This window comes from Schistocerca cancellata, chromosome 9 (genome assembly GCF_023864275.1).
Source record: "Schistocerca cancellata isolate TAMUIC-IGC-003103 chromosome 9, iqSchCanc2.1, whole genome shotgun sequence".
Classification (NCBI taxonomy): Eukaryota; Metazoa; Arthropoda; class Insecta; order Orthoptera; family Acrididae; genus Schistocerca; species Schistocerca cancellata.
Window position 1 is genome coordinate 180057112 of NC_064634.1, and position 22742 is coordinate 180079853.

The window sequence follows — 22742 nt, forward strand, 5'->3', positions numbered from 1 at the left end:
CGAGTGTTTTGTAAGCCACCTCCTTTGTTGATGGACTACATTTTCTAAGGACTCTCCCAATGAATCTCAACCTGGTACCCGCCTTACCAACAATTAATTTTATATGATCATTCCACTTCAAATCGTTCCGCACGCATACTCCCAGATATTTTACAAAAGTAACTGCTACCAGTGTTTGTTCCGCTATCATATAATATTGCGCCAGAGTCAATATTCGCTGCAATATTGTTAGATCAACAGCTAAAAGTTTGATCTCTCAGAAAGAAAAATACGTTTACAACAGTGAAATTGGCTCTTTCACTGCTCACCTCTTCCAACCAGATGATGGGAAACGTTATAGAGGGGAAGTTTGAGACTACTGACGAGCTGGAACGCTCTGTCCTCAGATTAAGCTGCACTCGAACTTCGCCTTCGACTGGTACTCCCAGTTTCTGAAAAAGAAAAGCATAATTAGATGAAGTTGTTATGTTAGCGTTATAACGAGTTGGATATGTTTATTCTACTGGCGGTAGAAGGGATATAATACGCTCCACTTTTTATTGTTTTTCAGTACACAGATATGTTAATAATGATTTTGTTGATGAATCATATTCAGTATCTGCTGATATATCCAAAAGATAGCCACTCATACCTTTTGCATACATTTGTGTGCTATTAGAAATACATGTTTAATAAAATGTTCGTTGACCCAACGATTGCTGTTCGCACTCTTATTTGGTTGTTACGGCACTACAAAATTTCTTGTTAAAGTTAAGTCGTGTAGCTTGGTTAGCAGGGATACGGTGAGGGGCAGAGAGAGCTACCCAACTGAAAAAGCTATTTTCTTTTTTTATTCCCGCAAGCTGGAACGTTTCGTCCCCAGATTCTGAGTCTTGTGTCAGAAGTGTACATGTCGAATGTAGATGACTGTGATGAATGTATGTGCACAGTCGAGTGCAGTGTTCATGTTGCATTTCAGTGGGTGAGGGAAGAGGGTGAAACCCGATGCCAGTAAATCGTCTGTCCATCTCTAACAACACTGGAAAGGGTGTCGACAGAAGGACAAATGTATCCACATCAACAGTGTCAAATGCTCTCACACGACGAGACACTGCGGAGGCATTAGGAATACAACCCAGGACATTGGCGAAGGGCTAATTATCAGGAAGTGACCACCACCACCACCACCACCACCACCACCACCACCACCACCACCACCACCACCACATTATCTCCTCTGCCACGTACTAGCGATGAAAATGTCTCAGTATTCGAAGTGGGTACTTCTGAATTGAGCGCCACTGCACAAGTGTGCATTAGCGTCCTAGTATATGGAGCGAGCATGCGCTTTCCTAACGTTCGGAGCACATATTTGTGTTCTACTACATACAGAGAATCTCTCAACAGTCATCCATTTTACTACTACTACTACTACTACTACTACTAAAAAAGACTTTAGGAATCACAAAACACACGACTTTTACAAAACGTTCGTAAATTATATCAAAGAATACATTCCATCAAACCTTTGTTTCAGGAAATAAAAGGAGAAATTCACAATAACTAATAAGGAAAATTGTCAAGAATTAGTTAAATATTTCTCACGACTTCTGTACTGCTCACATCCAAGGACGAGATTCCCTGGATTACAACCAGAATACGCGAATGAAACTTTACTACCGCCAACACAAGAAGAATTTTATTGTCAAAGTAAAAAGCTCAAATATAATAAGTCATCGGGAGCAGATGGAATTGTAGCTGAACTAGTGAAGAACATTGTTCCAAATTCCTTAAAAGAGATCACTCAAATCATCCAAGAAATTTGGCAGACGGAAAATGTTCCAGAGAATTGGAAATGCGCACTAATTCATTCATTGGACAAAAAGGGTGAGATCAGATGTAAAAAAAATAAAGAGGTATTTCACTTCTGACGGCCACTTACAAAATTTCATCCACCTGTCTCCTGAAGAGCGCGCAAGAACAACTAGAATATACAATTTCAGATTACCAAGCAAGCTTTCGACCTAATAGGTCGTGACCGGAACGTATCTTTAATCTCAAAATTATTTTAAAATTTAAACCAATACTCACATTCGTTGATTTTCAAAGAAACCTACGATTCTATAGACAGACAATCTCTATGCAGTTTTCTAGAAGAAGACGGACTAGACATCAAAACTCTAAAACTGATCAAACAAACACACACGAACCAAATCGAAAATTAAATTCATAGATAAAATTTCGTAACATTTTTAGTTAAAATAGGAGTAAGAGTAGGAAATGGGATCCCGACGCTATTATTCAACAAGTTTTAGACGAAGTAGTGAAAGAATGAAATAGGAAACTAAGAAAATAAAACTTTTGGAATCAAGTCTAACTAGGAACAGGTCAAGGGAAATTGAACATTCCAAAGTAGATCCTCAAAGAATGTGCAAAGGAGGTTGGCCCGTAAAATCTCTTTTGAGGAGACTGAGTTCATGTGTACCAAGTTAGATACTCTGAAACTTAAATTATGGTGAAATTAACAGAGTCAAACACTTTAAATATCTCAGTGAAATTATTGAACCAACAGGACTTGAAAAAAATAGCACAAAAAACAGATTGCAGAAAACCAAGAAAGTGTCCAGGCTTTTTTCACATTTTTATGACAAAAAATGCCTGTCAAGAGGCACTAAGATAAGACAACAATACAGTAATCAAACCGACAGGCATATAAGCAAGTGAAACACTCTCATTGAATTGAAAACTAGATTTACAAGAAATTAAGGAAGTAGAGAGAAAGATTATCAGCAAAATTCTAGACTACGATTCACACAAGATGGAAACAGGCTGCAAACAATCGAGACAACAGAATTAGTATCAAACATCAAAACTGATATAAGAAAGAGACGAATGAAGTTCTATGGACATCTAGACTGATTACCTGGAAACAGAGTAACTAAAAGTGTATTGGACTATGTGACATCACTTCCAGCATCAATACTCTTGGTAACTGATGTTGAGGAGGATTTGACAAAAGCAAAAATTGACGTAAGAAACACATCAGACAGGGATGCATTCAGAATCAAAATTGATAACTGGAAGTTTACTCTAGAGACGGAACCAAAACCATACCGAGCAAGTGGATGAAAGAAAGAAAGAAAGAAAGAAAGAAAGCCTTTGGGGAGAAAATGAAGAAATATTGGGAAAGTAAGAACAATGCTAAGAAAGACTGAAAATCACGTGCTTATCGTTCTCGGTTGGGGACATTCGCTAATAATAATAACAATAATAGTAATACTAAACAGACGTGATATCTGCTAGCTGAGGCATCTCACGCTGATGTCCGTTGTCTTGGTGCAATGGTTAGTCGGCAGACATTTAAATGTTCTTTGATTGTATTGGTAAATCGGTTGCGATCATTGGTATGCGGGGTATAAGAGAGAAGCTTGTCCAGTTGCTGGATCTGTGATGGTGGCAGTTTCAATGAACTTATTTCGCATGGTTTTAACTCTTCAAGCCGGTAACAGTATACAGTTTTGCACGACTCAGACTGTGCAATACACTTGACAACATTGGCCAACGTACCGTAACTATAACCTTCCTAATTTACAGGTTTTCTGTTAAAATCGACTGCGAAAAAGAAAACTGCATATTTGTCATGGCGCAGCGCAACCTTTTCTTTCTCATAATCCATCGTTAACAAAAACCCTGTATATCACTGTTTAAAATAATATATAACCTACGTCGGTCCGAATGTTTATTGGAAAGCATCGTGTAAAATTTGAAGTATATCTATGAAGAACTTTGAGATTTTTGCTAAAACCGTTTCCTCACTGTACGCTGGTGTGCAAAAATTAAGGCCGAAATAACCTTCGTATGATGGTTCAGACTTCGATGAAACTTCGCCCATGCATGAAAGTAACTGCTACGATATAGTACAGAAGGTAATTGACAGAAATATGCAATGCGACGAACAGAAGCGACAGTTCTATTCGAAGACAATAATTGTACTGAATTATGCGATGCGTGATGTATTCTCATATGGTGAGAGACGGGAACACGTAATCCACTCGGGAACATAGTCGACCATGATACGTTGGTGGTCCAGGAGTTATGGTGTGAGGAGGAATCATATTGCACTGACCTCCAAATCTAGGAACACTGCGCACTCATCGGTCAACGTAATTGAGGGTGCTGTACTCTTTCGCCTGTGCTTATTTTCAGGCGTGCATTCCACCCCGACTTCATTTTTATGGGTAACAATGCGCGACCGCATCGAACAGGGCAGGTGGAAAAGATCTTGGAGCGTGAGATATTCGGAAAACGGACTGGCCTGCTCGTTCATCCGAGTTAAATCCCGTCGAGCACGTATGGGATCCGTTGGGAAGATTTACTGCAGCGCGTCCACACGCACCGACACCATCCAGCTGTTGTTTCTTGCGGTAGTTGAGGAATGGAACGCCCTACCACAGTAATTCCTTACCGATCTTGTGGTCAGCATGGGAGCAGTCTGCAGACCACGCATTGCCGTTCGTGGCGATCTTACACCCTATTAATAACCGTGTTCTGCCTCTTGTAGTGTCTGGGTGACCGTCATGAATCGCGGTGACTTCAGTATAATTATTGACCTCTAATAAAAAGTGACATTTCTGTTCGTAGCATTCGTATTTTATCAGTTACCTACTGTACTATATAGTACCAGTTTTTTTCTATATGTGGTCCAAATTTCTTGTAGCTATATTACTAGATGTTCCGTCAAAATCTTGTCAATAGACGTTTTGCTGACATCGGGGATCATTTCGGAGAGCTCACGAACCGTCACTCTTCAATCTCAGAGCACCGCTGCCTCCACTTTTGCGACTGTTTCGTCAGAAACAGATGGCCGTCCGGAACGCTCATCATGGACGCCAGTACGCCCGTTCTTGAACACTCTGCGCCATTTGCGCACATGTTGTACGCTCATACACTTGTCTCCATAGATTTCGCATAGCTGGGAATGGATTTCTGTCGGCGTAATGTTTTTTGCAGACGGGAAACGGATCACCGAGCGCAGCTCACACCTGGCGGGCGAAGCGGTGGGGAGATGCATCACGTACAGCTGCTAGGAAGGGGATTTGGAGTGGGGGAACCAAGGTACACCACAGAATCGCGGGATCCACCGTAACAGCGCTTCTCAGGACTGTAGCGCCATGGGAACCTTTTACGGACAACCCTTGTACTTGGCAGTGACATGTGCGAACGTTATTTTCGGTCTTAAGGGTTCTGCACACCAGAGTCTTATTAGTATAGATTACTACTACTACTACTACTACTACTACTACTACTACTATTATTATTCGCTGTTACGATTTGTGTTAGTCATTATAACTGCTCTCGTTATAATTTCTTAGTTGTACGTAATTGAACCATGAGCATGCACAGAGGCAGAGAGAGTTATTGAAATATTTTGTGGTACATCGTGTGTTATTTCTGGACTGATGTAAGAGAGGCACTTACGGCGTCAATCTGGTCAAGCCAAATAAATAATTAAAGAATTAATTAAACAATTAACTAAACAATTAATCAAACAATTAAATAAGTACACCAATAAGTACACCAATAAGTACACCAATAAGTACACCAATAAGTACACCAATAAGTACACCAATAAGTACACCAATAAGTACACCAATAAGTACACCAATAAGTACACCAATAAGTACACCAATAAGTACACCAATAAGTACACCAATAAGTACACCAATAAGTACACCAATAAGTACACCAATAAGTACACCAATAAGTACACCAATAAGTACACCAATAAGTACACCAATAAGTACACCAATAAGTACACCAATAAGTACACCAATAAGTACACCAATAAGTACACCAATAAGTACACCAATAAGTACACCAATAAGTACACCAATAAGTACACCAATAAGTACACCAATAAGTACACCAATAAGTACACCAATAAGTACACCAATAAGTACACCAATAAGTACACCAATAAGTACACCAATAAGTACACCAATAAGTACACCAATAAGTACACCAATAAGTACACCAATAAGTACACCAATAAGTACACCAATAAGTACACCAATAAGTACACCAATAAGTACGTACTCTTAAGGAAGTACATAAATAACATACCTGAAAGTTGATTGCTAAGAAATGATTTTGGTTCATGGTAATGATGAAACATGTTTATAGAAGATGACCGACGTGTTTAGATAGTTACGCAGCACGCAACATTGACTTACAAATATGTGACATATTTCTCCATCGTTAATGAAAACCTGTATGATAATTTAAAAACCAAGTGTCTTTAGTTTTGAATTTATAATTATCTTAGTTAGCTGTACTCAGGAACTGAGAGAAGAGTTTGTCAATGGTCAGTGCAAAACAGCTTTCACTTACCGGCTGAATCTTGAAAAATGTCTCATGTTTATCCTTTTCAGGTTTCAGTCCCACGACGGCTTCAAGGAGAGACGGGTCAGCTTTGTAGAAGTGCGGAAACGACAGGTAAACTGGAGCGGCTGCGAAGCAAACAAATTCATCGGTTATACTCATTTCAGTTTGTGCATTCAACGACGTAGATTTAAACAAACTGATAGTTTAGTCTCTTTATGCTTATAACCAGTCAGTCTACAACAGACAAGCATTACTGTTGTCGTAGTCTGTAGTTTTTTGTCAGAACTGTCCTGTATATTGTCTTAGAATATGCTACTAATAGAAGCAGAACAGAAGTTATAAAACAGCGTTCATATATAAATGTAAACTGTATGCACGAAAGTTTCGGCACCGCATACGTTCAGAGGGCTATGAGTTTCGTTTTAGGAAGGCTAAAGCCACCCGTGTGGAAGTTATAACGTTATTCGTGGCAAAGGAGCAAGACATACGGAAAACGAAGACTTAAAGTGCTATTGGTTGACCTATAGCAATTGTTCAATAGCATGAGGTTCTGTAGGATGATCGAAATTCTCAGGATAATACTAATACGCTATGGGTAACTGGAACGAATTTGGGACAGTAAGAATAAAAGTCCAAGAACGAAGTGCTCCGGTTAAAAAGGATATAAGCCAGGGATGCAGACTTTCTCCTGTACTGTTCGAAGAAGCAAAGGAGGATATTAAGATAATGGCTCAAAAAGTAGAATTAAAATTCAAGGTAAAATTGTGTCTCTGACAAGGTTCACTGATTACATTGTTATCCTCTGTGAAAGTGAGGAGAAATTACAGTACCTATCTAATGAAGTCTAATGAGCAGAGTATGGACAGAGTTAACCAAAGAAAGACGAAGGCATTGAGGAGTGACAGATGTGGGATTAGGGGCACACACAACATCAAAGTAAGCGACCGATTCTCTACTAAGTTGCAAGCAAAATAATGTATAACGAGCGTAAGAACAGTAAGAACACAAGGTAAAAGAGAATTCCTCGCCATAAGAACGCAAGTATTATCAAACGTAGGCCTTAATTTGAAAAATAAATTGGTGAGAATCTACAATAAAAAAATAAAATAGCCTGATGCACCACGAAGGAATTATCCAAATTGGACGAAAATAGGTACATGTGATGCATATGTACAGACAAATGATTACAGTTACAGAAAACACAAGACATTTGGTGCAAAATTTGCGGTAACAGCTCTATCTCATCGTAAGGTGGTTCGTCGACTTAGAAATTTCGGAAGGCAGACTGAAACTCTAAGACTACATAAGCTAAACGAACAGACGTAGTTGAATATTTCTACATCTAGCAAGTAATTGAGGACATAAGTTGCAAGTGCTACTCTGAGATGAAGATGTCGGCACAAGAAAGGAATTTGTGGAGGGGCAGCATCAAACCAGTGATGACTCAAAAGCGGCTTGCGAAGTATACAGGGTGGTCAGAAACAGCCTGAAAAGCTTGTAAGGATGTTGTTTGGTAGGCTGTGTTGAGAATTAATTGTTAGGAAATAAAATTATATACCTTGCGGCGTTTTCCCGATTTAATTAGCATTTAGATTAGCCAATCAGATCAATGCAAAAGAAAATTCAAGTGGCCGGCCAGATACAATTATGGTCAGTTGATCACATACTGTAGATGATAGTGCACGAGTAAGGGTACCAACTCTCCCATATTTCCTCGTATCTCCAGTATAATAGCAATTTCTTTTAAATCCTCCCTGCTCCCTTACAGACAGCCTCTCTCTACCGTGTATTTCGTCAGTGATCACTGTTATAAATGTTAATCCCGTGAATTACTATCGATAGTTCGAACGTCCTCTCCGACAGATCTCGAAAAGTTTTCTTGTAATAATCGGTACTGTTGTCGAGATAGAGTCGTTTTTCTGTTCGTGTTTCTACGGGAAGAAGACAGTGTGACTTAAGTGAATGAGAGGAGCGGAGAAAGAATGACATAGCCTACGCGTCTCGAGAGATCGTGAGAGGGATGATTTTTGTTTGTTTCTCGAAGCCCACGGAATTGCATGACGAGTACAGCTCAACAGCTGAGGTATATATATTACACACTGAAGTAAAAAGGACTCACTAAAGCGGATTATAGAGACGTTCATATTTACGCACACTGATTACAGATCGTATTTCTCAATTGACACACACAACAAAACATTTTGGAACGCTTTGAAAGGACCAGTACTTATGGATCGCATAAGTTGTGAGCAATCCAAAACAGAGGACGTTCAACACCAAATGTTCCGATTTGTTTGGTCGTCCTTCTGTGAGTGTACTTATTACACTGTCAGCGTTCAAGTGTGTCTGCATTTGCTGCTAAACTGAAACAATTTCCATCATGTGCTCTTCCAGTGAAAATGGAGACATAAAAACTCCACGAAGCACATGGCCTCCAAAGTTAAATGAGCTTGCTGCGTACTATTTTCTTCCTCTCGCTTTGTGAAGTAACGCCGAAATACGATACCGTATGACAAAAGAGTAAAAGTTAGCAAAGTACGCCAGTTTTTTTCATATTTTTATAATGCCATTGTCACCCATTCCAAGAAAATACCATCTAGTTGTGCTGTTGCAATTTATCGCTACTGAATCTCCCTTAAACCTCCCTTAACATCATAGATATTGGTCATATCCCATAAAACTATGATAAAATGTTGGTCGTCTTACTCACGAGACAGCTCAGCATTTAGCTCGGGTATGATATCTACCATATTTTACAGACAACAAGACGCACGTTTTTCTTCGGAAAATTGCCTAATTCAAGTGCGTTTTATGCTCGAAATTAGTATACAAAATCTAGCGTTTGGTTTAAAATTTCTGCCAGTCTAAAAAATAACCATGTATTTGATGGCGCGGGAAACGTATCATAGGCTTGCTAACACTGTCTCCCTCCCACCCGTCATCACAAACCTGGAACACAATCTAGCCTATGATGCGTCACTGCAGTGCACAGTGTCAGTGAAAAACAAAGAGGAAGAGGGTGGTGAGGAGGAGGAAGAGGGCGGTGAGGATGAAGAAGAAGAAGAGGAGAAGGAGGAGGAGGAGGAGGATGAAGAAGAAGAAGAGGAGGAGGAGGAGGAGGAGGAGGAGGAGGAGGAGGATGAAGAAGAAGAGGAGGAGGATGAAGAAGAAGAAGAAGAAGAAGAAGAAGAAGAGGAGGAGGAAGAAGAAGAAGAAGAAGAAGAAGAAGAAGAAGGAGGAGGAAGGAAGAGGAGGAGGAGGAGGAAGCTCAGAAGACGATTTTCAGGGATTTGAAATGTAGGTTCGGTTTCTTTTTTTTTTTTTTTTTGTCATCAATCTACTGCTGGTGTGATGTGGCCTGCCACAAATTCCTTTCCTGTGCTAACCTCTTCATCTCAGAGTAGCACTTGCAACCTATGTCCTCAATTATTTGCTTGACGTATTCCAATCTCTGTCTTGCTCTACAGTTTTTGCCCTCTACAGCTCCCTCTAGTACCATGGAAGTCATTCCCTCATGTCTTAGCAGATGGTCCTATCATCCTGTCCCTTCTCCTTATCAGTGTTTTCCACATATTCCTTTCCTCTCCGATTCTGCGTAGAACCTCCTCATTCCTTACCTTATCAGTCCACCTAATTTTCAACATTCGTTTATAGCACCACATCTCATCGGTTTTATGAACTAAAAAAAAAAAAAAAAAATAGGCCAGCTTTGAAGTCTAATAATAAAAATGGTAATATCATTTTTTTTAAAAATGCTTAAAATTAAGGTACGCCTTATAGTCCGTAGCATGTTATAGGCTGTAAAATACATTACTTCTGCACTATGGCCAGTTTTCGTGCAGCTCTTCTTTGATTTTAGAAAACCAAAGTAAGAACGCAGTTGGCGACACTGTCTCTGGCGAGCCGCTTGAATTAGAGCGTGCAACGGCCTGATTGGCTGCCTTCAATGTTAATTAACCTTCAATGTTAAAACGGAGGAATGTATCTAATATTTCTCTTAATTTTTTTTTCTTCGCACAACTTACCCTGCAACAGCCTTGCAAGCTATTCAGGCTCTGAAGAAGAGGAGTAGTGGTAGAGAAAGTCTGCAGTACTCACAATACTGGCAGGGGCTGATGTTCTGCAGACCTCGGGGCGGGCAGGAGCCGTCGGACGCGGGACAGAAGCAGCGGTTGTCGGGCTTCTTGTCGGGCGCCTCGAAGACGTCGTCCGGCGGGACGTAGTAGCCCGCCTCGATGCCGTCCTTGGCGGTCATGTGCGTGAAGCGCAGCGGCAGCACGCGGCACAGGTCTTTGTCGTAGACGTGCACCACGTCGGCGCCGGTGAAGTAGCGCGGCGGGAAGAAGGAGCCCTCCGAGGCGCTGATGCTGTTGCACGGCGCCTCGGGCCAGTACGGCAGGTGGTCCAGCCCGTTCAGCCGGTTGATCAGCCCGAACTCCTTCATCGTCGTGTGGCCCGTGTAGATGGTGGACACCTCGTCCAGCGTGCCGTTCCGCTGAAACAGGCCGGGGAGCTCCAGTCAGTGTACTCACTAGCCCCAGGGTCACTAATGTCGCCATCACCCAGTGGCGTGTGTTATTACGCTTACTGCTCATCTTGTACACATGGTGAACAGAATATGAACTTAACGGATTGGGGGGGGGGGGGGGAGGGGGGAAGACTGACCGAAAAAAGGTCATTCCCGTTTTTAAGAAGGGTTGCAGGACAGATGCACACAATTATAGACCTATATCGTTGACGCCAATCTGTTGCAAAATTAAGAGACATGTTTCATGCTAAATAATTATGACTTTTTGGAGAATGAAAATCTCTTCTATAAAAATCAACATGGATTCCGCAAACGGGTCTCCTCCGATACTAGGCTCTCTATTCCTTCGGTGGATCCACAGCGCCGTAGACAACGGCGCTCAGTTTGATGACGTACTCCTTGACATCAGGAAGGCATTTGACACCGTCCCGCACCGCCGTTTAGTGACAAAAATACGAGCTTATCGAGTATCGAAGCATATTTGTGACTGGTTTCGAGACTTCCTGGCAGACAGAACTCAGCACGTCTCTCTTAACGTAATAAAATCGACGGATGTAAAGGTAATTTCCGGAGCACTCCAAGGAACTGTGATCGGACCGTCACTGTTTATAGCATATATAAATGACCCAGTATGAAAGTGTCGGATGCTCTATAAGGCTGTTCTGTAAGACTGTAGCAATGCCAGTAGATAGTATCGTAGTAACAATTTGCAGAATAATCTCCAGAGAATTGATGAAATGTGTAGGCTCTGGCAGTTAAACATAAAGGTAAAAAAATTTGACATCTTGGGATATGTAGGAAAAAAATCCGCTATTATACACCTATATTGCTAATGACAAAACGCTGGAAACAGTATATACTGTAAAATATCTAGGGGTAAATATCTAGAGCGGCCGTAAGTGGAATTTCCATATAAAGCAAATAGTGGGAGAAGCAGATAGCAGACTCAGATGCATAGGAAGAATCTTAAGGTAAAGTAACTGATCCACGATGTAAGTGGCTTATACGGCGCTTGCTCGACCTATTCTTAAATATTGTTCATCTATCTCGGGTCTCTGCCAGATAAGACTCATAGAACCGACATAGAAGATGCAACGAAGAATGGCGCATTTCGTCACGGGATCATTTAGTCGGCACGAGAGTTTTACGGAGATACTCAACGAACTCCATTAGCAGGGGTTACAAGAGAGGCGTTGTGCATCGCAGAGATTTGCAATTGAAACTTTGAGAGAGCACTTTCTGGGAAGACTCTGACTACATGTTACTTCTCTCTCTCTCTCTCTCTCTCTCTCTCTCTCTCTCTCTCTCTCTCTCTCTCTCTCTCTCCCGCCCGAATACGTCTCGCGTAATAACCACAAGGGGAAAATTCGAAATTAGAGCCAATACAGAGGCTTGCCGACAATCAATCTTCCCACGCGCTTTTCGCGAGTGGAACAGCGTTTCAGGCCTCAGTTAGTGGTACAAAAAGTACACTCCTCCACACGCCATTAGATGTCTTGCGGAGTATTATGTGGATGTAGATGAGTAGCAGTGGGATTAGCGATAAACTTATAGTTGGTGACCAAAAAGTAGATGGAATGAAGGATTTCGGTCAGCTTGAAGACAAAATGATTCATGATGGCCGAAGCAAGGAGGATATAAAAATCAGGTTACCCGAAAGGAGTCTGCTAGCATCAAACACAAGTTTTAGTTTGAAGAAGAAATATCTGAAAACTTAAGTTTAGAGCATAGCATTACATTTGAGTGAATCAGAAACTCTTAGAAAGCTGACAAAGAAGAATCTAAACGTTTGAGATGTAGTGCTCTAGAACAAAGTTGAAAATTATGTGGACTGATACGAAATCAGGAGTTTCGTTGCAGAAACGGCGAGGAAAGGAATATATGGAGAATACCGACATGAAAATCGGATAGAACCATGGGATATTTTTTAAGAGATCAGAAAATAGTTTCCATGGTGTTGCATGGAGCTATGGAGGGTAGTGAAAACAGAGATCTGAATATCTCCAACGAGAATGCAAGTGTTATTCTTAGCTGAAGAGATTCGCGTAGGAGAAGATCGCAGGCCGCAGCAATGCAGTCAGAAGTGTGATGGGAGAAAAAGAAAATAGTGTGAATCCGAGCCTCACAGACAGGGATAACTTCGATACAACGGCGGAAGGGTCTCCGGTGAGCCTACATCTATATTCTTTAAAGAATGTCAGAGTGTGTTTCCCATACCAATTCTTATTAGTGTGACTTCGCGATCCACACCCATGTTGAGCATAGGAAGAATGACTGCTGTTTAAACGGCTCTGTGCGTGCTGTGATCGATATAATTTTGCCTTAGAAATCTCAATGGCACCAATATATATGCGGTTGTAGTATATTCTAGCTGCTTGACTTCGAGCTTGTTCTAGGAACTTTGTAACTAAGCTTTCACGAGATAATCTGCGTCTGCCTTAAAGCGTGTGCCAGTTCAGTTTCTTCAGTATGTCTGTGACCTGACAGGTAGGTCAGACGCACCTGTGACCGTTCATGCTGTCCTTCGATGTATACGTTCCATATCTCCTGTCACTCCTATTTGCTGCGAATCCCACGAATAGCAATATTCTAGAATGGGTCACACGATCGTTTTGTGAGTAACACCCTTCGCACACTGACTGTATTATTCCAATATTCTGTCAGTGAACCGAAGTTTGCCATCTGATTTACCTGCGACTGAGGCTTTGCGAACGTTCCATGTCGTACTTCTACAAATTGTTACTGCCAGGTATTTATATTAAGTAACTGATTGCAATTGACTCTGTGATACTGTAATCTTAAAATGCTACATTTTTCCGTTCTCTGAAGTGAAAAAATTTTACAAGTTTGATTATTTAGATCAAATTGCCAATATTTGCACCACTTTGAAATTAATCATAATGTAACAGAATGTTCGTCCAACTTTCTTCACACAATACTTCATTACAGATAAAAGAATTATCTGCGGGAAGTCTGAGGTTCTGTTAATATTGTTAGCAGTACCATTAATATACAGGATATTCGGGTTAGATATGTAATAATATAAAATGTAATAACTTGAGAAGTAAACGAGATATTTATTGACGGTACATTTCTACAAGTATGGTAACTTAAAAAGTATTTTACACATAACACACGTCGATATGCGCATTATTAGTGGCGCGACAGATATCATATCTCTATTCCACTCCTGCTCAAGTGTTCTCAAACATTGAACACCTGACATTTTGTGGTATCTGCGCGAATGCGAAGGCACAGATCTGGTATATTACAAACTAGTGTCTGGTACACCTATTTCTTGATAAACCCCCATAGAAAGGAAAGTATGGATAAATGCAACAGTAGCCTCTGTAACTTCGTGCTTGGCGTGGTGGTCCGATATCGAAATTCCCACTTCCTTAAGGCTATTGTCCTATTTCTTGATTGTTACGTAAGTGGGATAACCGGCAGCTGGACGCAGTGAATACTCACGCAGAAAACGTCGTTGTACCAGTGTGACAGACTTAGCTCCACGACAGAAAGCACACAGAACACCTTGTGCTGCGGAGTCCACATGTGTACTGATGCCCGTTTGCATGAACAAAGCAGTTACGTGCATGTGTACGCAGTACCAATTGCAGCAAGCAAACACAGTAAACATTTCACAATTAATAAAATGTTCCCAGCTATTATGCCGCGGTCGAATGGATTTAGATTTAAAACCTGACCTTTCGTTCCCATCTGCGGAGAACATTTTCAAGGGGAATCGTATCTTTGCTGAATGTCCGATTCTCACCCTGGCTCGATACCGATTACAGCAAAATTCCGCTTCCGTGTGACGTCACATGTTTTGATTACGCGGTCGCAATTGGCCGTTGTCGACTGCCGTCGTCCGCTGTTGCTGTCATCCTGTTGTGGAAGACTGATACACATCTTCAGCACCGGAATCCCAATGACAATTTCACGCCCTTCTCCTTCCTATTGAAATTCCTGGGGTGTTTTGCAATCTCTACGATCTCACTGTATAGCCTTTCACGATATCCGCTTGTAACTGCCAGTACTTGAGTTTTATCAAAATGAATGTGGAGGTTTCCTGGCTGTAAGGCATGTTCCGCAACAGCATATCCGTCAGTCTCCCTTCTTCTGCAATTGCCGACTCATCGAGTCGTTTTTGGACAGTTCTTTTTACGGAATCCTATTAATTGTAGCTTTTACCAGCGGTTGGCATCCTTGGCCGATTTTAGGTGATCTTTTATCTTTCGTGTAGATGTGTACATTACCGCGATGTTCCGCTATCTCAGGATTTTTCCCTACGCGGTCAGTCACGTCTTTAATAAATGGCAGGAAAACTTTCGATTTCACCGGCGCTGGAGTATCGCTATGATTTCTAAGCGGTGGTACTAACGCTTTTTCCACTTCAGTGTACTAATAACCATTCTTGAGCAATGCATTGGTGAGATCCAGAATCCAGTTTGGAAGGTAGGTACTGGCAGCAGTACAGCTGTGAGGACGGGGTGTTGGGTAGTTTAGTTAGTAGAGCATTTGCCCGCGGAAGGCAAAGGTCCCGAGTTCGAGTCTCGGGATCGCCACCAGCCACCTCACCACACTCATCACAAGAAGAACGTGTGCAGTGATAGTGAATAAGTGCAACAGAAAATATAGTGATTTCTGCTCTCGCCTCAAATAGGTAAGTGTAGTAGTATACAGTTCAAATGGCTCTGAGCACTATGGGACTCAACTTCTGTGGTCATAAGTCCCCTAGAACTTAGAACTACTTAAACCTAGCTAACCTAAGGAAATCACACAACACCCAGCCATCACGAGGCAGAGAAAATCCCTGACCCCGCCGGGAATCGAACCCGGGAACCCGGGCGTGGGAAAGAGAACGCTACCGCACGACCACGAGATGCGGGCTAGTAGTATACAGTGTTTCTTATTGGTGAAATCAGTGATACAAAGTGCTTCTCACCGAACATCTGTCATGCTCGCGGCCAAATCAGTGTCAAAAGTATGCCCAGTAGTACTACGAGTGTTTTTCTTTTTATTTTACTGTATTGTGTAGGATAAAAGCTTTACTTACAAGGGAACCTCCCCATCGCACCCCCATCAGATTTAGTTATAACTTGGCACAGTGGATAGGCCTTGAAAAACTGAACACAGATCAATCGAGAAAACAGAAAGACGTTGTGTGGAACTATGAAAAGAATAAGCAAAATATACAAACTGAGTAGTTAAAAAAATGGTTCAAATGGCGCTGAGTACTATGGAACTTAACATCTGTGATCATCAGTCCCCTAGAACTTAGAACTACTTAAACCTAACTAACCTAAGGACATCACACAACACCCAGTCATCACGAGGCAGAGAAAATCCCTGACCCCGCCGGGAATCGAACCCGGGAACCCGGGCGCGGGAAGCGAGAACGCTACCGCACGACCACGAGCTGCGGACTAAACTGAGTAGTTGACGTGTAAGATAGGGAACATCAAGAACACTATGAACGCATGAGCGCCGTGGTCCAGTGGTTAGCGTGAGCAACTGCGGGACGAGAGGTCCTTAGTTCAAGTCTTCCCTCGAGTGAAAAGCTTAATTTTTTATTTTCAGTTTATGTGACAAACTCTTATGTTTTCATAACTTTTTTGGGAGTGATTATCACGTCCACAAGAAAACCTAAATCGGGCAAGGTAGAAGAATCTTTTTACCCATTCGCCAAGTGTACAAGTTAGGTGGGTCGACAACATATTCCTGTCATGTGACGCACATGCCGTCACCAGTGTCGTATAGAATATATCAGACGTGTTTTCCTGTGGAGTAATCGGTTGACCTATGACCTTGCGATCAAATGTTTTCGGTTTCCGTTGGAGAGGCACGTCCTTTCGTCTACTAATCGCACGGTTTTGCGGTGTGATCGCAAAACACAGACAAAATACTTATTACAGTTAACAGAGACGTCAATGAACGAACGGGCAGATCATAACTTTGTGAAAATAAAGAAAGAAAACTTTTCACTCGAGGGAAGACTTGAACCAAGGACCTCTCGTTCCGCAGCTGCTCACGCTAACCACGGGACCACAGCGCTCGTAAGCTGAGGCTATCCTTAATGTTGCCTATCTTGCCCATGGACTATTCAGTTTGCATATTTTGCTTATTTTTTGCCATAGTTCCACATAACTTCTTCCTGTTTTCTCGTTTGATCTGTGTTCAGTTTTTCAAGGCCTATCCACTGTGCCAACTTATAACTAAATCTGAGGGGGGTGTGATGGGGAGGTTTCCTTGTTAGTGAAAAGTGCCAACTACTCATTTTTTCTTTAATGATTTCCTTTACTATGTGCCCTATAAAATTTTTACTCACACTTCGCTCTCTGCTTCTCTTATATGACATAAATTTCTCTCCTTCAGTCTATGTATAATCTGTAGTATATGTAAAAAAGTTTCTTCCACTTCTGCTCCATCTATCATACTGATGTTTCCCTCATACTGCCCCACCTAACAGTGCAAACAAGAGAAGAGATCAAACCAGAATGCCTGTGGCATCACAAGTGCATGACATACAGAAACATGAACTCAAAATCAATGTATCGATGCTACATATAAATTATTATGCCTGTCCTGCAATGTTTTACCCAAAAAAAGATGACAAATGGCCATGTAAAAGGGTTCAAGAAATAACAATAAGAGCAAAACGGAAAAGAAAAGAATATACAATGGAAAACCTATAAAATGACAGTAATGTTAACCAACACTAGGAATATAATAGGTTAATAGAATAAATTGTTTTTTTAATGCATCGTTGTTAATATATTTAAATAAATATATATGGTTACAAAAAAAAGGTCCGGCACACAGTTTTAATCTGCCAGGAAGTTTCATTGGTGAGATGTTTTAATTCTGCGTTAAGCAGCTGTGTAACATTTCCGGCCATGAAAGTTTACATTTTACCATACTTTTAGAAGCAAACCGCCAATAAATATTCAGCTACATCTCAAATTACTACATATTGTATTATTATACGTTTAACCCGGTCACCATGTACAATGTGAACAGTAAGGTAAGAGAGAGAGAGTCGAGCTCACACTGCGGCTTGCCAACACACGCTCTTCCCGAGCATCAGTCACGACTGGACCGGGAAAGGAGAAACTGTCAATGAAACACAAAGTACACCACAAGGTGGCTCGCGGAGTACTCACAGTGAGCAGTAGGCCCATCTTGGCGTTGGGCCGCTGGCCGCGCGGGAAGACCTTGCTGGCGATTTTGGTGAAGGGGTCGTCGTAGCCGAACATGAGCTCCTGCGCCGTCACGTGCACGAACGGCTTCTGCTTCCACACGCGCAGCACGATGTTGAGCGCCCTGGCCGCCAGCCGCGGTATGCTGTTCATGTGCGAGGACAGCGTCTGCAACACACCAGCTCCACTTACCTACCTGTCACTCTCTTCCGTTTCTACAGTACTCATCTTTCGGGAATCCTCTACATCAACATCTGTTAGCATTACTACAAAGTTGACAAATTGACGTTACTCGTAATTTGGCAGTTTATGTCGGTATAATATGCAGTCAGTCGCTTTCTGAATTTCATACGATTTCTTGCACCTGAGGGGTGGGGACGCATGAAAAAAATACGTGGGTACATGTAAGTTAATGTAACTTTTTCACATGTCACTATGTTACTGGCTGTAAACTGTCTTTTTTCTTTTTTCAAATGATTTGCTCGTGGCATTGCTGGATACTTTTAGAACACACACTATCAGATGAACTTTTTCTTTACCTACAAATTCCAGAATGTGGTAGGTTATTCTTAGTAATCAGATAAATTGGGTACCAGTCTTTTAAAATCAGTCTTAGAAACCTTGCAACAATTTTTTTTAAAAATTTGTTTATCATACATATTTAAATTTTTATGAAATAAAATTTGCTAAGTCTGATAGTAATGCACACTGAAAAATTCTGTACCACAGAAGGTTGTTTTATAGTATGTACATGGTCCGTAGCTAATCTCACCTTTTTATCTTCAATGGTTCAGCAGTAAATGTTCCTTATACACCTAAGAATTAAAGTTGCGAGAAATGCAGAAAAAAGATTTTATCAGCATTTATGCCGGAACCAAACACTTGATCTTCATATAGCTCCATTCTTCTAATCTGACCATCCCGTCACGCCTTTTTTGCAATATCCTTCACTAACCATTCAGAACTAGCAACACGCACATCATCTGTCATCTTCAGCTGGTTTTAGTGAAGTAACCAGCATCAAATCTCAGTCTCTTAACGGCCCTGATTCTTCCAGTGTTATCATCATTAAACACCAGACAACCATCATATGACGAAATTCTGACGATAGTACATGAGCAAACGTTTTCTTCGGGCGTTTCTTGTAAACAAGTATATTAAAGATTTCGTTCGGGTTGTGTGTTCCACCAAGTGTGCATTCCTTTAATGTATCGTAATTAATCACACAGTAAATGGCTCACAGCCTTCTGTATTCTACACATGTCTTCTCTGATGACACGAATCTATAAAATTTTAGCCGGCCGCGGTGGTCTAGCGGTTCTGGCGCTGCAGTCTGGAACCGCGGGACTGCTACGGTCGCAGGTTCGAATCCTGCCTCGGGCATGGGTGTGTGTGATGTCCTTAGGTTAGTTAGGTTTAAGTAGTTCTAAGTTCTAGGGGACTTATGACCTAAGATGTTGAGTCCCATAGTGCTCAGAGCCATTTGAACCATTTTTATAAAATTTCCCAAACAAGGACAGAGTCGTGTAGAAAAGTAGGCGTGGCACTCGCGAATTGTTTGAAACAAGATGGGTTTTACATCTTTGTATCACGAATTAAACTCTGAAAATTGGAGACAGTATTTCTAACATGCTATAGAAATATCTTTCTAGCCACTGCAGGCTCATCATCAGTTAGAAATGAAGGAATGTTATTTTCTGGACCGTGTGCAGTCAGATAGTAGAGTAGTCGTGATTACACTGCTTCGTCGTATCCACGACAAATTCATTCTGATAATGCACCTTTAGTTAGGTTACACACACACACACACACACACACACACACACACACACACACACACACACACACACACACAGAGAGAGAGAGAGAGAGAGAGAGAGAGACAGAGAGAGAGTAAAGAGGCCTTGCGTTTGTTTACTGTGAGCCAAGTGCACCTAAATAGAGTGTGTGTGTGTGTGTGTGTGTGTGTGTGTGTGTGTGTGTGTGTGTGTGTGTGTGTGTGTAAATGTACATTATTGGCTTGAGATTCTCATGGATACAACGAAGGAGTGTAATTACCACAACTCTACCGTCTTACTGTACATAGGCCAGGAAATATTGCTCCTATAACGCCTCGATCAGATGATGAACTTACAGTGGCTGGAAAACTATTTAATGGTGCAAGGAATCTTATCAAAGTCAGAAAGCGACTGATTGCGTATTATAACTACATAAACCATCAATTTAAATCACAGACGCTGTTCGCCATTGACAATAGCTGTAATGAATTCACTCAGAACTGTTTCTGCCTTAATCATTGTCTCACAACTCGTTATACACTGTTTGATACAAAGTGTCTGATCTCGAGGTCTAATTTACATTCAAAGGTGATTGATCCTAGTTTCGATGTGCGTGGACGCCTTCACGGGAACTGTCTTAATCACGGCTCGGTAGTCATGGCAGAATGCGCTCAGGTGAGAGCAGTAATGAATACTTACCAGTAGAGGGATGTTGGGCACAGTCAGCTTGAGGTTCTTGTCAGCAGAGATTTCCGGGACGAACTGCAGGATCTTGTTGTGCTGGTAGGTAACGGTGCCATTGTCGTGGAACTTGATGTTCACCTTCTCCATGTCCTCCCTGCCAGGCAAACAGGAAAACTATTTAGCTCACGATTCGTCTGCATCATCGTGTTTCGCGCACTGGTTTACTTGCGTCATATTTATATCAAAAACTACAGCAAAGAAGAATATTACTCCAATCACAGGTAAGTGAGTGGTTCATCTACAACAGTTATTAACAAATAGACGACATAAAAGTACAAAAACATCTTGCATTTCGTTCACACAAAGCGGGAATACGGATGGGTAACTGCAAAATGTTTCTGCATTGCCTTGACAATTGTTAAAATATTGTTTGGAGTGGTTTGTTGTTACGCCCTGTATTACTTAATATTTTCCATCATCATACGTTTTTGACCCATTTGAGTTTCAGTAACCTGTTCAATAGTTTATTGGCTATTCGCTTGTGCAACAGAACAACATACGTCGGAGATGTTTCCTGTTTTATTTGTAAGACCATAAACAGACCGCTGAAGATTAAACGATACTAGTAAACATCTTTCTGCGCTTCCAGAATGAGTTCAACACTGTACATTACAGTGTACACTGTTGTCGAACTTCCTGAGAGGTTGACATTTTACGTTAGATAGGAGATTCAACGTTGACACTTGCTGTAGAATTAATTGTCTTACCGACTAAGGTGTCTGGGCTACATTGCCAACCGTGTTCACGATTCCTGTCTATAAGTAAGTCTGCCATGGAGGTATCGTACCAATTTTTTTTTGGAATTCCGACATTTATACTGGCGAAGACTTAGTTTCTTTTCTTCTTCTTTTTTACTGTTCTGTCAGAGCAAAGGACCATAAATTTACTCTCTTATACACGTTTCCGTTTCACACTGTATTAGAAAGGCGCATCTCAATGTAAGTAGGATAACTAACGAACCGTTTCAGATCTAAAAAACCAACGATTTTATACAACGAACAAGGCTTGCAAGTATTAAGTTCTTTTGTACCACTGATGAGGTGATTAAAAGGCGAGCTTTTTCTGACGTGAACATACACCGTAGTACTCGGTTGCAGAAGGGACAATAGCAAAAACTAAAAAAAAATCTTTAATATTTACATTTAACCGTGTTGTACATCAGCAAACAGTGTATTATCTACAACAATATTACAATATTTTATGTAAAGACAATAAAATCAATTATCTCTGTAGCGTGTCATTTTTAAATGTGACTTTCCTTCGATTTATTTTATTTTATTTTATTTTTTTTTTTTTTTTTACAGGCTTATTGCTTTGAAAACTTCTGAGTTCAGATTCGTAACAAACTATTTTCCCTGTAGAACGGTATATGAGTTCGATCTTTTCGTCGTTGTGTTATCTATCCTTTATTTGTATTCGCTTATAAGAATCTGTCATCTCTTATCTATACTGTTAGTAATGTTGTCGATTAATGATGTGGAGTGAATACTGGTCGGAGTCTAGCAGAGCAAAACCATCAACCCTTATGCCATTACCTCCGGAAGTCCTAACATACATTTGCGTGATAGATGCTGACACTCGAGGAACACGATTGAAAATAACTCGCCTTATTTGGCTGTTGGTATTAAAGATACCAAGCATTTGTCTCCTTTTAGATGTACAGGCCATCTGGTATTGTCCTAGTAGATACTCTCTTCGAAAACATTGAAGTCATCACGATGTGATAGAAGACGTCGTAATGACAAAATTGACAGCTTTGGTTTAGCGCGAATGTTAAAAGAGACTGCGAAACAGGTTTCCAATTGGAAAAGAATCAGATCTTTACATTCCACTAGGGTCATTGCGGGCAGAGCACAAGTTCGGATTGGGGGGAAACTGGCGACGGATCCGGCTTTGCCAATTTAGATAATCTGAAATAAACAATGCTCCCTGAAAGTGCCTATTTTGGAATTCCTAAAACAACTTAGTTCACCCACATTCGCACTTAGAATTATTACGAATCTTGGCGAAAGACAAGTCAATAAGTTGACACATTTTACATAGTATTATTTAACAATGTGATTAGGATATTGTTCTGTGGTGCCTCATCTTTCAGAACGTCTTCATAGCTCAGAAACATTGTAGAAG

At 41.0% G+C, this 22742-nt stretch overlaps 1 protein-coding gene across 1 annotated transcript in view; it reads right to left on the reverse strand.

Moving 5' to 3' along the window:
• The window catches only part of LOC126101100 (scavenger receptor class B member 1), a 414784-nt gene that overhangs the window by 10583 nt on the left and 381459 nt on the right, over window positions 1–22742 (reverse strand). Inside the window, exons 5-9 of the mRNA XM_049911775.1 lie at window positions 20571–20709; window positions 18058–18261; window positions 10462–10858; window positions 6370–6488; window positions 309–431 (exon numbers count right to left, since the gene is read on the reverse strand). Of these exons, the coding sequence (XP_049767732.1) occupies window positions 309–431; window positions 6370–6488; window positions 10462–10858; window positions 18058–18261; window positions 20571–20709 (982 nt within the window). The remainder of the gene's footprint in view (window positions 1–308; window positions 432–6369; window positions 6489–10461; window positions 10859–18057; window positions 18262–20570; window positions 20710–22742) is intronic.